Here is a 17,381-nt window from a genome sequence, read left to right on the forward strand (position 1 = left end):
TATTTATTTATTGTCATTGTCAAGAACAATGAAATTGCGTTTGGGGCTTCCATACAACCCAAAAAAAAGAAGAAAATAATAAATACCCCTTAAAACCCAAGTGTACATATTTAACCCAGTGTGACTCCAATGCAATAAGACAATCCTTAGCAATAATGTTCGTAGAAATTCAGACAAAGACCTGAGAAACATGACAAAATACAACAATGCAACTCATTCAATATTATTGTACTGTGAGATATGATATCAGATATGATAGTTATCTATTTAAGAAAGAGGGGGGGGGGGGGCAGGAGGGGGAAGAGAATAAAGATATGATGCACCAATGCAGACCAGTTCATTGCTATTAAGAAGTTGGATATGGTTATTGTCCGTGAGAGGGGGGCAGAGAGTTCAGGAGCCTCACAGCCTGTGGATACAGGCTGTGTTTGTTTTTGTTATTGCTTTGAGTAGAACAAATTGAATTCCATTATTCTTCATTGTATAAGTGTTGTGGTACCTGTTAAAGCCCTGCACATATGGAACGCCCACAAGTTCATTCCATTTTTTTGTTGTTGTTGGTGTTGTTGCTGATTAGACTTCTTAGAACTGTGTGGGCGTGTATGACTATAAATGACAGCTCCCTCCCTCGCCTGTTAGCTTTGCTCTGAGTTGTGGGGGAGGACTCCATGTACTCATATCTGTACACAGAGTCCTCACATAATTCCAAGCAGAAGTCTGACTGCCTCCAACCTGAGGAGTGGTCTAATCAGCCAGAATAGCTGAATATGCTTGTGTGGGTGTACAGGGACATTAGGAGGCAGATCACGGCATAACTTGGCGCATAATACTAACTGCGTGGTTCTCTTCCACGGGGAGTACATTTTACTTATTTTTGTTGTGCTTTTGGAAATATTACATATAATATTTGACATTCACGAATGAAACTTTCTACATCCATGAATACATGATAATCCAGTACCTGACTCTGAATCATTGGAAATGTAAAATGAACAGCAGACAAAATATCCATTCCTGAGAAGGTGCATGAAATGACCTTGATATTGATGCAGTCAGAAATCATCTTTCATGCAGTTAAGATGATTTGCTGTGAGGCGTCTGCATAGTAAATGATGATTTGATAGTTTATTGATTCCACTAAGGAAACTGTCTTTTTGCCTCCTGCTCTCCACGGGGAGGTCAGCAGTCAAAGTCACTTACAGAACAGAAACCCAGACACTAACGGGCAGAATTAGAGTTTCTCCAAAGCATATTTCAGCTCATGGTGTGTTTGAACTCACCGTAAGCTTGAAAGGCAGTCATCCTATTAAATCCCCAAAGGTAAAATCCATTGCGCCAGTCAATAATAATGAAAATAAAGTGAACACTGAAATTAGCCGCAATATACAAACACTTGACTTACACTGGTTATATAGTTACAGCTGAACTTATCAAGAGGTAGATTATCCTAGATTCTAAGTGGTATGTTTGCTTTAAAAAAGGACAGTTCTATCTACCTATAATCACTCAGGATTCACGACTCAAGTGTAGAGCAAAAACTGACCCGTGTGTTTCAGTCCCACAGGAGAGATATTCTGGCACACATTTAAGAAAAAAGCTGTACAATGTCAGTGATAGAAAGGTGTCAGAACACAGGAAAGATTGCTGTGTGTGGATATATGTAGCGACAGACTGGTCAAAGAGCCCACACTGACCCCATCTCCTATGTTGAAAGTGCTTTAATAGGCATGTGAGTGAATGGAAGTAGACGTGGTCTGATGAGTCACGTTTGCTGTTACACCGTGTGGTTGACTGTCTATGTGGCAGCAGGACACACTATTTAAAAAAGGCTGCAGAGGCACGCTATGGGCAGTATACTTTGTCTTAGCATTGATTTAGATTTTATTTATCAGTGTCGTGCTTCGGCAGAATTATAGCTCTTACTCTACTACAAAAATAGTTTCGGAATAGATTTAGGTATTGACTTGGCCTCTGAATTCCCTGGTGCTCCGATCAAATATCTGGGGATTGTGCTGGAAAATTTAGCTGTTTTTTGTTCTTCTTAGCTTTGTAGCTTATACTGCTTTTTGTACTATCTTTTACACACTGACCTTGTGTGCAGTTCTATTGTTTTTAGTTCTGTCTATGAAAAAAACATTAAAACTACAAAAAAAGACCAAAAAACCCCCTTTGGTTTGAGATCTCATCAGAATAATTTCTCTCTACCCTCTGTGCTTGCTTGATGGAAACCATGAGGTCTCCCACCTGTGCTTCTAGGAAGTGTGTTCAGAAACCTCTGCTGATAGTTTGGATTCCTGTCGACTTTCCTGTGCTGAGAGAAGTTGCCTGTGTTTGTACACAGGTGTGAGCGTGTCTGTATGTGTACATTTCTGCTGTGTGCATATGTGAGCTCATAAATGATTATATACGTGTGTGCTTGCGTGCCTGTGTGTGTGCGATAAAGTCACAGCGAGGTCTTGGCAATTTCTCATTCAGGAAGATTTGTGCTGAGTGCACATTTCCAGTTTGGTTTAGTCAATAGTCTGCCTTTTAAAGAAAAGCTATCAATAGCACTTTCCACAATCAAGGTGTTAAGACTGTCAGCACATCCACTAAATCTGTCAGCAGTTTTAGAATAATATTGCCAAAATTACTTTGCGAATGTTATTGTAGAAATATGTGTTTTTTTTTTAGCACTGCTATGACAGCACATCAGCTCGTTACAGCTATTAGGCTCAAAGCAGCACTTCTCTCCTGAGTTTTATGTGCATGTCAGTGTTTGATACCAGCATTTACCTCTGACTTCACATTTTAACACTTGACAGATAGTTTTCATTAAACGGATGACACGGAACCCCAGCAGTGAAAAGATTAGCACAAAAGATACCATGACAACGTGTCTGCATGCATCTGTTTTATGCACACAGAGCCTTAACCTTACCGAATAACTTTCCTTTTTCACTTTTTGTTGTTTTTCCCCACAGAAGTTTTTTGCCTTCACCTTTTTTTCCCTTTTGCAACTTTGCGGGGAACTTTACACATTTGCCCTTGGAAAGCAACGTGTCTAATCTACCATGAAGAACGCATTTATTTTTCACAGCCACTTTGTTTGAAGAACTCTCACCTTGTGTTTCCCTCTGTTGGTGTTGCTGTGAACGAAAAAGAAACAAAGATGATTCTGTAAAAACATTCAAAGCAAACTAGTATATAAATATAATGAGAAGCCATGAACTCAAGACTTGCAGTGCAGTCTAATTGGAGTCTGTGATTGCTGTACAGAAAAGCTTGGCATTAACACAGTGTGCAATTTGGAAAAGGTTCAGGATAAGTAGTAGATTTTTCTATGCGTTTGCACCTTTCGTCCACACGTAAACGGCGTTTTTGGTCACTGAAAACGGAGATTTTTAAAAACTCCGGCCAGGGTGGATATTTTTGAAAACTCAGTTTTTGCATTTACGTGTGGACGAGAAAAACGCAGAAAACACAGCGTCAAAGGTGTGCGCATTTTTTGACGTCACACTGTGCGCCACGTTATTGTTTCGGTCAAATGAATTTCTACAATACTGTTAATTCTACTCTCTGCAGTGTTTAAATGCTTACATATACACACAGTTACTGTCCCTCCACACATACGACTCGGTTCTGTTTCTATGCCCCAGCTTTGTTTACTTTTTCCCACCGAGGCTTCTAGACTTCTGATTGGCCAACATTTCTGCATGGTTAGGAATATATCGCCACCTGCTGCTTTGGCATGTTCATAGCCGTGTTTTCCTTCATTTCTGCCTTTAAGTGTGGACGGGATTATTTTTTAAAACGAAAACAGAAAATCTCAGTTTTCAAAAATACCCGTGTACGTGTGGACGTAGCCTCAGTGTGCTTAATAAAAACACTAAAAGTGCTACTGTTTATTGTTTGTTCTTTAAATTATGTTTGGACACATTGACTTAGATGAAGATCATTCAGATCACTGTGGCGGGGTGTGGTTTGTGGTTCAGCTGGGGATGTGTTCACAACGTTTAGTGGCGTGTAGTGTCTGCGCTGCACTCAGCGGTGACGTGGGGGTCGTCGGACACTTACTCTGGTGAGAAGGAGATGACAGGGCCCCGCCGGCTCCGGTAATTCACTCCATGGGAGATTTTCCACTTGAACAGCATCGTGATGACACCTTACGCTCAGCCTTTCACCAAGTGATAAGAATTGATGGTCACACGGTGTGCCCTGATGCAGCGCTGACCTACCCGCATTTTGTATTGATTAAAGATAGGCTTTAGCGAGTGAGTCGTGACACTCGCACAGAAGAGGAACACACCCAGCTGTTGGCGCCTAAGAGCTGCTGCGAAATGAATCTCCAGGCGGCTCATTATAACCCAGTGGAAGGGATTATGGGATATGACAATACTCTGGAATGAATTATGGCCCAAATTACTGCCCGTGCATTTGGGGGGATCTGCATCGATGGTGCGTGTCCAGCCTGGGATGTGAGCTGGTCAACTGACCGGCCATACCAAAAAAAACCTTTGCGCCCTTTGCCATTAGTGGAGGACCCTTTTGAGCACATTGGTATGGAGAGTAGGCTAGGCCAGATAGCTCCCCGGCCTAAGTTGGGCAATGGGGGGGCAATGGCGGGGCAATGGCGGGATGTGTGGTGTCAGGGGAGGTTTTCCATCGCATGGCCACGCCTTCCCTTAGTAGGATGCCGAGACCAGGGGGAAGGTGTGCTGCACAGAAAGAGGTGGCTGAAAAGCCTTATGAGCAGGAAGCAAATTGTAAATAAAGTCATTCACGTGTCTATAACACTGTGTGCTTTGGGTCCTTTCTACCACACATATTATGAGCAATCACCAGAGAAATTCTGATAATTCCAAAGGGTCACTTTTCCTTTTAGCTCTATCTGAGATGATCAGGAGAGATCGAGGGGCTAAAACGGGCAGAGATTTGGCATATTGCACTGCTCTGGTGCTGTTGGTAAAGAGAATGGAAACAGATGGAAATGCAGTATTTGCATTCAAGCAGCTTCCACTTTAGGCTGTGCTCTGCCCCAGGTGATGTCATTTGCATTGGAAAATCATTCCTCTTTCTCTCCTTAAGCTATATGACTCACTAGGGCTTATAGGCAGAGATAAGTTGTGACGGGGGTGCGCAGAAATATTCCTGGATCGATTGCTACCCTGCTCAAATTACTCATACTTGACATGAATGCACACAGTCAGGGAGGCAATCTGTGTATCACTATTGTTCTGACTCTGCTCTTTTCCCACACAAGTAATTTTAATGACAAGAGATCAGTTCATTGCAAGAAATGTGATGAGAAATAGCTCTTTTTTTGTTTTCATGTGGGAGGAGATCCTTTTTGTCCTTCAGATTGAGATGAATGATGCCACATCATAGACAATGCATCAGAGTAATACTTTGCAGAACTAGACACCACTGTAAAACCAAACGGTATTATCAGTAGCTGTAATACAACATGTTGGCAAGGCGTATCTGCTTCCACCTATGGGGCAGGCGCTTATTGTGCAACAGGGAAACATGGCACAAACGACAACTGACGTTTTATATATATATATATATATATATATATATATATATATATATATATATATATATATATATATATATATATATATATATATATATATATATATATATATATATATATATATATATATATATATATATATATATATATCATTTGAAAATATTTACAATACCTTTTGTGTGTATATGTAGAGACATAACCAATGTCAAAGAGGAGTGCATTTAAAATTCCATCAAGCAATGCTTCCATTACAAAAACTCAGTTAATCTTACCTTTCCATAGTCCAAAAATCGCAGATGGTACAAACGCCTTCCTGCTAGCTTTGATCATTGTATGCGCTCTGCATGCTCCCGCAGTGAAAGATAACAGTTTGCAAGATTGTTGAATGCCAACAGTGTATTTCAAGCTTGCGAGGCTACCTCCCCAGCAGTTCCCATGGACAACATTCTTCTGGCACGTCTCATTTGTCTACCAGTTGCCCATCATCTTGAGTAGCTGCTGCTGCTGGTACTGGCATTGCAAGTGTTGCTGAGGTATTTGGCTGAGAGACAATTTAATTAGTGTAGATGAGATTCTCCTACATGCTGGATCCTGTCATATTATCAGTCATGTGGGGGAGAAAAATGCCTCACTGGCAGCATCAACACAAGCATTGTGATAGCTGTATCAACACGATTCCCCCCTGTGGTGCTAGAGTCTGATTTTAATAGCTGGTTCAGGGCATGTTTTCATTCATAAAGCCAGTAGTAATTATAGTCAGCCTCAGGCATGACAGACGATGATATGACAGTGCTCAGGGACAAGTTAAGTGACTCAAGTAGCACACTTTGGGCTTTGCAAAAGTTCTTGTGAATAATTGAATCAGCAAAGTATAGCCCAGTTACAACTGAGGGTATCACTGTTTTTTTTTTTTAATGGCATAACATTGCTGTCACAAGATTTAAACAATAATTCTACAATATGTAGCTTTTATTATATTTTCAGCATTGGTAGGAAGATGTTCATGACCAAAGAGCCTCTAAATACCATTAAAACAACCCCAACAACTCAAAAATACACAAAAAAGAAAGCAATGAGACAGGTTATAGAGGCTAAGCAGTCCTCTTAATTTAATCTTGGTTTCTGATCTGATTTCACAACTGCATAGTGACACAATGTCCACGTACGGTTTAGTGTTCATTTATATGATAGAAATCTGTGAAATTTTCCTGTTTCTGGTGGCTTGCTAAAAATTATGTTGACTTTTACTTTTGATGTTTGAAAACGCTTGATTAAACGAAACACAAATGAGAAAACAAGCTGAAATTATGTTAGAGACTTTTCTTTGGTCGTTGGACGGTGCCAGAATTCCCCAATGCAGCAAAAAAAAAAAACTGTCATCACTTCCAACCCAATTTCTTTGAAATCAGTTTTTGTCTTGGAGAAACTTCTCTTAAATATCAAATAAGCACAAAGACAAAAGGGAAAACAAAACATCCTCTTTGTTAGAGGTAAAGCTGCACAGCTAGCCAAATTGGGAAAAGAATTCTGTTCCTGTTTCCGAAAGAAGTTACTTCAGAAACGTCACATGAATTTGACAGTAGCAAGATGTGTTCTGTCACACTTTAGGGAGTGTGCATTTGCACGCTTGAACAGCAAAGAACTATTTTCGACCACCCCCCACTCACCCACCCACCTCCAACCACTCTGCCTCCCCTTCCTCCCATTGAAATTAACTTATTATGAGGCACACAGAACTCTGTGTTAGTTTAACTGTGCTAATGTTTGGGTACCTTCCAGTGCCTCAGCAGCAGAAGCAGATGAGCCCAGTGCTTCAGTTCCTTGTGTAGGAGAGGAGCTCCGGGGGCTTCCTGTGGCACCATCAGCTGTGGTGTCCTCTGTCGATTCAGGAGACCACAGCAAAGAAACCGTCAAGCAAGGCTCGAGGGGCATCCCTGAAGGTACAAAGCTAAATTATATTGACAGTGAACCGTGCACCTTATATTGTAGATCAAGGGTTCAATTTCAGACCAAAAAAGATTAAACCTAAGCTTGCCTTGGGACTCCAACTCATTCCACCTATGTATTACAGTGTTCACATTGCGGATAGATCTGATAGAAAAACCAATACAGCCTCCAGAATTGGGTAAACAGTACTGTGGACCACACCATAATGAAACTGGCAATATGAATTGTAAACAGTATTTTGTTAGTATCACGCATTCCATCTCTTGACCTTGATCAAAGGTGGCAAGAACACCATATTACAAATCTGTGGTCATCTCATGGCTCAGTGATTTCTACATTGAAAGGCCAGACACACATAAAGATGCCTTCATGTGTATAAACACATATGTACCCCTTTCAAACATATACTGATACAATACAGACTGACACACACACTCACACACACACACATATTCTGTGCCATGATTTGATTTCTACCCAGACATGACAGGAATCTAATTAATTTAGGACGAGGATCAATAGAGTACCATTTCCATGAGGGAAAATTGCTTTCGGATTTCGACTCAGTCAGCAGTGCTGCTGTTTGAAGGTGGCTCAGAAACGAGAGATGTAAAGGAGCCCTGCAGTACTGCATGACATTTTTTATGTCCCACCCCTCTGATGCATTTTCACACAGGGGCCTCTGCTTTAGTCTGAATGCGTACAATGCAGTTAAATTGATCAAATAATGGAAGTATATTAAACCTTTCTTCCTGATATCTAAAATTAAAATACAGAAAATGGTAGATGCAAGCTGACTTAAAGCAAGAAAAATGACTACAGTTGTGCTGATGCTAATGAGAAATTTATTACTATTTCACGCTTGCCACATTTTCAGATAAAGTCTTCAATTGTCGGACTTTGTATTTTGCATGTGGATTAACCTGCGCTGGAACCAAAGTTGTGTAGAGTCATTGTGAATAATTATGTTTTTTCTCTTTCTTAAAGCAAGAATATATTTTTGTGATCATAGATATTATATGGATTAGAGTGTGCCTTTAGATGCAGTAAGAACTAAGAATGAGTTTATTCAAACGTCATTTTCTTGCTGTGGAGAAAAGTTAACTATAAAGTAAGAAAACACAGGGAAGAACTTCTGGTATACCACATTTAAAGTAAAAAGCCATGTTCCCAAGAGGCCCAGTCACTTTGCCGATATGCTGGGAGTCAGGCTGATGTTGTGAATCCTCTTTGAATGCACAGGCATCGGAAACCAAGCGAGGTATAACGAACATTTGTGGAGCTAATCCTTTTTTGTTGGGGGACAAAAGAGAGAAAGAAAAGAATAGTTTATCTTCTGGCTTGTATTGCAAGGTTATTTTAAATTTTAGACTCAATAATCCATGATAGAATTCACATCTTCAGTCAGATTAATTGAAAACAGTGATTGTTGCTGTTCAGGGTTTAGGGGAAAGTGTTGCAGACAAATCACAGTTTAAGACCAAATCAATAAAGCTCACTGAGCTAAATTAGGCTGAAACACTCTCAAAGCAGTTAATGACAAATCCTGCCAAGCGTGGAGAGAGAATGGGTCAATAGCTCAAACAAGCCTGATACAATCATCTTATGTCATGTAGGCAAAGCCGTTGTGGCAACAGTACACAAGATACACATGATATTTGGCAGATCTCCCTGTGAATGATGATGTTTAAATGCTGTTAATGCCATAAATGTGGAAATATTCTAAAGCTAAGTGACACCCAGAGTCTAAAAGATCGAGCATAAACATTCAGTCGGTGTAAAGCTCTGTTAGATTGTGTTTGCTGTTTTTTTTGAGAGATATAAAAGAATGATGTAACAAAAGCAGGTGCAAGTCAGAACAACAGTGTTTATTTCAACTCTCCTGTTTTACTCTGCCAACTCTATGCGTGACTGAAGCCGAACCCCCGACGGCAGAGGCTTCGGAGGTGATCTATGATGATGTTCCAAGCGAAGAACCCGTCTCTCCTGATGAAGGTTAGGAGCTGTAGACACCTATTCACTTTTCTTGCTTGCTTTCTCATAGATCTCATTATGCAGCTTCTGATGTGTAATAGCTCTTGTGTTTAGCAGATATGATCTATGAAGACGTTCAGAGAGACACTGGTGCGTTAGAGGCAGGCAACGGATGGAGCTCCAGTGAGTTTGAAAGCTACGATGAGCATTCTGATAACGAGGCCAAACTACCGACAAAGAGCAAGGTAGAGCCTGTGTGAATGCATCCGTTTACTTCTCTACACAAGTTGTCATTTCTCTAGATTGTAAATGGCATCATGACTGACCAGGTTGTTTTGGTTGGTTTCCAGCAGATAGAAAAAAAAAATCAATGTGACTATTTCATCTGGTGCTTCTGCTGTGCAGTTGTCTTTATTAATGTATAGAACTGTAAGGAAACTATAAATAACATAAAAAATGTATACCAGGCTGTCTAGCGTTATACTTTCATTGTGGGATGAAAGTAAACACAAGGCATTTCTTTTTGAAAAGCCTCAGATCTCTTTGCCTCTTTTCTGCCAAGGATGCTGTTAATCAGTGTTCGGCTTCAGAGTGTCCTTCCACATGATGGCACTGTGTTCACATTCACAATGTGCTGCATTTCTTTTCATGCTTCACCAGCCTTCAACACGCATACACCGTTGCAGGCATAAGAAAAAATTGCAATCACTCTAATAAAAAAAAGTATTTTGCTCAGTTGAATCTTTATCAATGTATAGATGTACACCTACCTTTACATATTTTTACATATTGAAGGTGTTGATATAACTCCATGGTAATCCAAGAGAAGCTCAAGTTAAATTAATGCTTTGAGAAGCGAGGGAGACCATAGGTAGATCAAAAATATACTTTTTTAATTCCTTCGTCCAATTAATTTTATACCAAGTATACCTAAAATTCTCATCCTACCGAAGAAACCTGGGAGACCTGCAATAGAGTTTTCTTATTTAATATGTTCACTAAACTGCCTGAAACCCCTGCCATCCTTCTCTAAATCAAAGGCCATCAGTCTGATACAGCATAACCCCTCTGACCAATGCAGTGCTTCCAGCTTTCACTCTGCGCTTGTGATTAATTCCCAGTGTTTCGTTGCTTGTTTTGCCTTGATCTCTTTGCCTCCATTTCCCTTTTCTATTTCCTTTTTCCTGCTCTTTCATCCCCCTTTTGCCTTTTGTGGCTAAACACAACCCGCACCTATGCCCTGCCCTTCCTTGTCCGAAACCTGTAGCTCACTCCTGAAGTGCGTCGGCTGAGGGAACGGTGTGCCAGGACCAAACGAGAACTGGCCATGAGGCTGTCTGGAAAACACAACTATGACATCAAGGTATATCTCCAGCAGCAAGTGAACACAGCAATATCTCACCGTGTCTTTAGAGAGCTAAAAATCACTCTGCTAGATGTTTGCCAATAGGATTGACCCTGAGCTGAAATATGCTGTCTTGTATGCTCAGCTGATGTAAAGGCTTAACTGGCTTGCTATACCATCCTTCCCAACTTTCCTGTGGACTCTGACTTTAATTTAAGATTCCTGGTCAGTCTATTGGTCTCTCTCTCTGACTCTCTCTTTTCCTGCCTGGTTTAATATTAAGATATATTTGTGGAACTCATTAATTATTAACTAATATTCAGCCTATTTGCTTCCATAAACACTAGTGCAACTTGCCCCCAATTAATGACCTACTTTCCTGAAGTAGCATTGTTTAAAAATACTAGCACTCTGGGTATATTCTGGGTCTGTGGAGTCTTGTTGCAGGGCTATTCTGATACTAAAGGTGGAGTTTGTGGTCAGCTGAATTCTCCCGCCATGAGCTACGCAGCTCTGTTGCTCTCATGTGGAACTCTCTTACCATAATCTTCCCATGATACGCTCATAGACTCACTGATTAGAGCCTGTTCAGCGACCCACGGGGAGTTGCAGATGGTGAGATTCATGATGAGTCTACTGAGCGCCACTTCTCTCCATCTCTCTCCAGAGGTGCACAGTAGGTTACCAAGTTGCCACAGCATGGCACTTTCCTCATGCGCTAACACTCCTTTGTTGTCTCTGTCTGCTCTTTCTAACTAGGTTCAGCAGCTCATGAAGGCAGCAAGAAGCGGAACGAAGGATGGGCTTGAAAGGACCAAAATAGCTGTCATGCGAAAAGTTTCCTTCCTGCAGAGAAAAGATCAATTGGGTAATGCAGGAAAGTCTAAAACTTTGTAAATCTTGGTCAACTGGCTTTTGGGGATAGAAGTTATACTATGTTTAGGAAGTTATGAAGTTTGGGTTTTGTAACTCTTTACAGTTGACACTTTGAATTATAGGCAGTTGCTTGTATATAAAGCTAGCCAAGCCAAAGAAGTGTTTCAGGGAGAGAGAGTAGAAAGTCTTACTTTTTCTTTATACAAATCCCTTCAGGGAGAAATGAAAGCACTGTGAAAAACAGATCTCACTGATTATAACTATAATAAATAAAACAGACACACTTCCTCAGTTTTCCGACAGACAGTGTGGTCGAGCTATTCTTTTTTTTTTTTTTTTTTTTTTTTTTTTGATGCTGGAGAAAGCAGAAGAATGAAGCACCTCGTGCGCTCTCATATATGTTGCGTTATAAGGACCTTCACTTAATGGATTAGCATCCATTAATGGAGAACTGAGCAGCCCCATAAACCACAGGCACTAAACCCAGACCTCCAACAAATCTTAAAAGCCATCACAAAGAAGTAAAGAGGCCAGTGTTGCTATTTTTAGGTATTGATTGAAGGAAATCAACACAGCATTGTATTTCTTTTCCACCAGTCTTCTGTCATCGTTCCAAAGTCTTTAATTGGAATTTTGGAAGCTTCTGGTATTTATGTCTTTATGGTTAGTGGTGAAGTAGGGATTTTTGAGACTGTCGAATGTCTTTGTGCCAATGCACAGATGAGAATGTTTTGGGTTGTGTCTTTGCAGTCACACTCCTTTGTGCCTCCTTTACTCCTACAGAAATACAGTATTGTTAGATTTTTTTTTTTTTGTTTTTCTAAAGGCCTCTCTGCCTCGCCCGCTTTCACTCTCTCACTTCTTTCTCCATTGCGCTCCCTTTTCAGAGAGTACAGAAGTCTCTTCATATTTTAGAGGTAATAAACTTAGTGTGTCGCCGTTTTTCTCCAACTGCAGTGAGATGTGAGGGCTGCATTTTTGTTATTCTCGCTCTCCCTGCCTCAATCTCTGTCACATACGCACTCTTTAACCATTTTGTGTTATTCTCTTTTCTCCCCCCCATTTCTCAACATCTACAGAAGAGGAGGATGATGCAGGATATCTGGATGTGGCTGTGTCAGAAGTGAAGCATCCTCCCCCACAGCTGAGCCCGATGCCAGAGGGGCTGACCAGCCACCAGGTACATCAGAGGGCTTTTTGTCACAAGCTTGTGCATGTTCTAAACGTCACATCTTTATGGTTATTGTGTTTCCAGTTGAGGCTGTTAATTGTATTTATTGTTTCCGCAGTATTTACCTCACACTCTATACTTTTCATCCTCTTTTGAAAAGCGTTGCGTTTTGTATCTGGTACAATAGTTGCTTTCATGTCAAACAAATCCAGTGATTCATGCAGTCTGCTGCAAACCTTGTTCAAACAAACCTTCCTGTCTTTCAGTGTTTTCCTCCTGTGACAAACATATTATCATAGTTCAATCCATCAAACTGTGCCATGCTTAACTGAAAGCATACACATACTTCTGCCCAATCATATCTTCTTTGCGCTAGATCTCCTGACTGGTCTGTTGTGTGCGCAGGTTGTCAGGCGCCATATCCTTGGCTCCATCATTCAGAGTGAGCGCAGCTACCTGGAATCTCTCAGGAGAATCTTGCAGGTAAGCTGTTTAGTCCAGTTGTCCTCTTCTGCCACATGCAATATCATCAAAATTTAACTGTTATGAATTACACTGAAAAGAGAAGCGGCGGTATCAATCAAATTATCGAGGTGTCTCAGTGTAAATAATCCTGATAAAATACCCATCCTCATTTTTGTGATGTTGTACCGCTGCCGCGGGAGAGAGGCAGAGTTGTGGTTGCATAGAAGGGGGTGGAGCTTCTCGTCCTTAATCTTCCTTTTTGGAGGGAAAAAGAGTTGTTATCTCCTAATCGGTGAAAAATAAGAGGCGCACCTACTGAAATTGAATAAACAGTGATCAGTGGCTTCACAGCAAAATCCTTCATTGTAAAGATAGAATGGGCTACCTTTGTTCTTGAGTGACATGATTGCTTATTATACATAGGTTGGATTAGCTCATTTGAAATTTCTCTTTTCAGAGAGTCCTGATAAATACAAAAATAGTATCTTCAAACATATGAAAATAAGAATCTATACCTACCACAATTAGATACAGAATTGTAAATCCATTATTAGAACTACATTCTGTATTATAACATAGAAAAACTACTTTGCAGTTATACTGAGTTGCCTAGCAAATTTTTTTTATGTTAATTATCAGTTTGGTGGATATGCACAGACAAGACTTGCAAAACAACTAGAAGGGCTCTTGGAAAGCAAATCCTTTTCCAATGCCAATGCCCTATCTCCAGTATTAGCACTGAGTTATAATGCTCATTTCCAGCTCCATATTTCCTCTCTTAGACCCTCTTTGACATCATACACATCCAAGAGTAGAAGAAAAATGTTGGTATCCAGCCATTTAGAGCTTGGCACGAGTTTTTGGTTCATAACAATTACTTGCATATACACTAGCTCATTATTTTAAACTTTGTCAGCTGTAATAAGAGTTGCACCCAGCATGTAACAAGTGTATATATGACAGGAAATACAGAAAAGCATAATGGACACACTTTAAAAATTTAATGGACTCTTTCCCAAATTTAATGGGTTCTTCCTTCAGATAGATCTGTCAACTCAATACACTCTGTTTCCATCTTCAGTCTGACAGTGCCTCAACTCTAGCAGACATACAGCTGTGGTCAGAAGTTTACATACGCTCGTCATAGGCAATAACGTCATGGCAATTTCGGGCTTTTAATGATTTCTTTGAACTGTTCTTTTTTTCAGAGTGGAATTTTTATATAGCATACATCTTTAATGACTTGGTTGCACAAGTTTGAATTTATTTTGGATTTTCTGTAATCTATACAGGGTCAAAAGTCTGGCTTCAAATATATATGTGTACTCGCTTAAATCCTTCGATTAATAGTGCTGAAGGTTCCATGTCTTTTACTTGACAAGGCCAAGGTCTGTTAACTTCTCAATTTAAGGAACACAGCAAAGACCTTAGAAGGAGAATTATAGATTTACACAAGTTGGCCATTTCTAAACAGCCACAGATTCCAAGATCATCAGTTCAAACAACTATACCTAGCAGAGATCACTGTGAATACGGGCATCTTTTATATACCATCTATGGTGTACGAGGAAAAAATGATCAACATGGTTACAGCATTTGATTTTATTTTCTGTTAAATAACATTTTTATCTTTAACTTACAGCTTACACATTATATCTATACTTCAGCAATAACAGGTTCAAGGAAGTTAATTATCACCCACAGAGCATCAAGGCATTTCTGTACGCTGTATAGGCCAATATACCCATCAGTGCTGACTGAAGAATTAAGCCTCTTTTCGCCATGTTGTTTTTTTTAATCTATAACTGCTGGGAGCTCTTTTTTGTCATTATTATTCTGGCTTTTGTGATTACAGGTCACATTGAGTTCTGAACATGTTTGTTAGTGGCAAATGCTATTTTACAATCCTTGAATTACTGGGCTTCCAGGCAGAATAACTGAATTTTCTTTCTCTCCCTGATTCACAAGAAATGCGTCAGTTACCCTGCAGTTTATGTCTGTTTATGCTTCTGACAAGAGAAGTGCTTAAGAGAGTGGATTGCTGGTCTCTCTTAAGAACCTAACCTCCCACCCACATACTGTATATTGATATACAGAAAAATGAAAACACAATTTTCTGTCACAATCTCCCCAGGAGTACCACCGACCACTGATGGAAGCTGATCCGCGCATCCTGAGCCCACGGAAAATCCGGCCTATATTTTACCGAATCAGGGAGATCACCCAGTGCCACTCCATGTTTCAGATTGCACTGGCATCACGTGTGGCTGAGTGGGACAGTACTGAGAAAATCGGAGACTTATTTGTTGCATCGGTTAGTGTGCGTGCATGTGCATGTTTACGGTGTGTGCGTGGGGCAAATAGAAATGAAACCGGAGGATAATTTGCTGTCTTATACACGTTTGTGTGTTTACGTGCATTCTTTGTTTGTTTCTAACATTATAACACCGGCTTTGCTACCAGAGTTATAATGAGCTACAGGTTTTAGATTGAGCAAACAGGCATAGTTTACTCCAAACATGAAATCAATTACAGTTGTGATGAATATCCTCGATGCATCCACTGCTCTCTGAGATGTGTGCTTACAACTTCTGGCGCTAGAATAGTAGTGTTCAGGAAGAGCTTTCCTATGTGAGTCTCAGCCATGTGCTCACCCATAAGGTTGGCTCATTATTTGCCTATCAGAGGGGCTGATTTGACTCCCTGCACTGCTGGCCATTATAGTGCTATTCCATTGATATCATAATGCCTACCACCAAATGAGGACACATTGGAAACAAGAGTACTGGGACTGCGTACTCCTCACTGAGCAGGTCTTTTTCATGTGGTAATGTACCTGTACCTGCAGGGCTTGTTGTAATATCTGAAAGGCAGTATCCTGAGGGGCAGTGTGAGCAAAGAGGGTTAAATCCTTCATGCAATTTGCCAATTCCCCACTACACCTCATACTGCCACTATCAGCTGCCTGGTGTGGGTTTAATTGAGGATAGAGAATAAATGACACAAAACGGACACACCCCCTTCCCCCACAGACACATGCATGCACACACACTCGCTCGCTCTGCCGGCTCATTCCTCTTTGCCCAACTTCTCAAATGGCTCGTGAAGGGTGTTTTTCAGTAACTGGAATGGTAAACAAACCATTTTAAAACACTATACTTAAACATCCATACATTAAAATTAAAGGTTGCAGGTCGTCCTGCAAAATGGATGGTTAGTCATTTGAGATATTAGAGGAAATTACAGGACAGTGGATTCTGCTATAAAAACCAAAACACGGTAGAGCCTCTGCTTGTCTAGCTGTTGCCTCCGATTCAGAAAATGATGCTTCCTGTTTGTGCTTTCTGTTTCTACAGTTTTCCAAGTCCATGGTGCTGGATGTATACAGTGACTATGTGAACAACTTCACTAATGCCATGGCGCTCATTAAAAAGGCGTGCATGTCCAAACCAGCTTTTCTGGACTTCCTAAAGGTGAGCTCCGACCAGAGTATAGTGTGCATATTTGTCTTATTGACAGATTAATATGAATCATTTGTGTTTTAGCTCCTATTTTTTTTCCCCCTTTTAGTGTTTAGCAAACGCTGAATCTAGCAAATCCCCAAATCTCATTGAGCCATATAATTAAATCATACATTTTCGCTTTTTCAAACATACAAATAGTTAAGTTCATAAAAATGTGGTTATTTACACAAAATTGGGATTCAGCTCATTGATTGTATTAAATTATGGTCTGATTTAGTGTGTATGCGTGTGTGCGATTTAAAGGCTCTGCTGTTTACTTAATGTTTCAGGCATTAATTAGAAATCATGGGCTCACAGATAGGAAATAAAGTACCACAGTGTATGGAGGATGCCATGAAATGATTTAACAATTCCCTCTGCTCCCAGCATTTACGCATGAGTATGACCCAGATCATTGAGCTGTAATGCTGATTTACAGAACCATATCACCCGGCTGACAGGCTTGCATGTTACTCCAGATAAAATGTGTCCTGTTCTTTCTCTTGAAAGGTTCCTCTTTCTCTCCCACTGCATGTTGCACCTCTTACTGCCAATGGGATGACAAACAAAATTACAAATTAC

The 17,381-nt window shown here is 40.3% G+C and overlaps 1 protein-coding gene across 3 annotated transcripts in view; it reads left to right on the forward strand.

The window, feature by feature from the left end:
* The window catches only part of arhgef10la (Rho guanine nucleotide exchange factor (GEF) 10-like a), a 118,224-nt gene that overhangs the window by 20,563 nt on the left and 80,280 nt on the right, over positions 1 to 17,381 (forward strand). Inside the window, exons 4-12 of one of the 3 annotated variants that reach the window (XM_086293188.1) lie at positions 7,298 to 7,458; positions 9,383 to 9,460; positions 9,554 to 9,684; positions 10,707 to 10,802; positions 11,544 to 11,652; positions 12,740 to 12,840; positions 13,237 to 13,314; positions 15,431 to 15,610; positions 16,653 to 16,769. In XM_086293188.1, coding sequence (XP_086149314.1) covers positions 7,298 to 7,458; positions 9,383 to 9,460; positions 9,554 to 9,684; positions 10,707 to 10,802; positions 11,544 to 11,652; positions 12,740 to 12,840; positions 13,237 to 13,314; positions 15,431 to 15,610; positions 16,653 to 16,769 — 1,051 coding nt within the window. The remainder of the gene's footprint in view (positions 1 to 7,297; positions 7,459 to 9,382; positions 9,461 to 9,553; positions 9,685 to 10,706; positions 10,803 to 11,543; positions 11,653 to 12,739; positions 12,841 to 13,236; positions 13,315 to 15,430; positions 15,611 to 16,652; positions 16,770 to 17,381) is intronic. The other 2 variants (XM_086293189.1, XM_086293190.1) reach the window with 2 other exon arrangements.

This window comes from Aulonocara sp. 'chitande type north' Nkhata Bay, linkage group LG5 (assembly GCF_057382095.1).
Source record: "Aulonocara sp. 'chitande type north' Nkhata Bay isolate Kocher_YH1m ecotype deep benthic linkage group LG5, A_spYH_male_GT1.1, whole genome shotgun sequence".
NCBI classification, from domain to species: domain Eukaryota; kingdom Metazoa; phylum Chordata; class Actinopteri; order Cichliformes; family Cichlidae; genus Aulonocara; species Aulonocara sp. 'chitande type north' Nkhata Bay.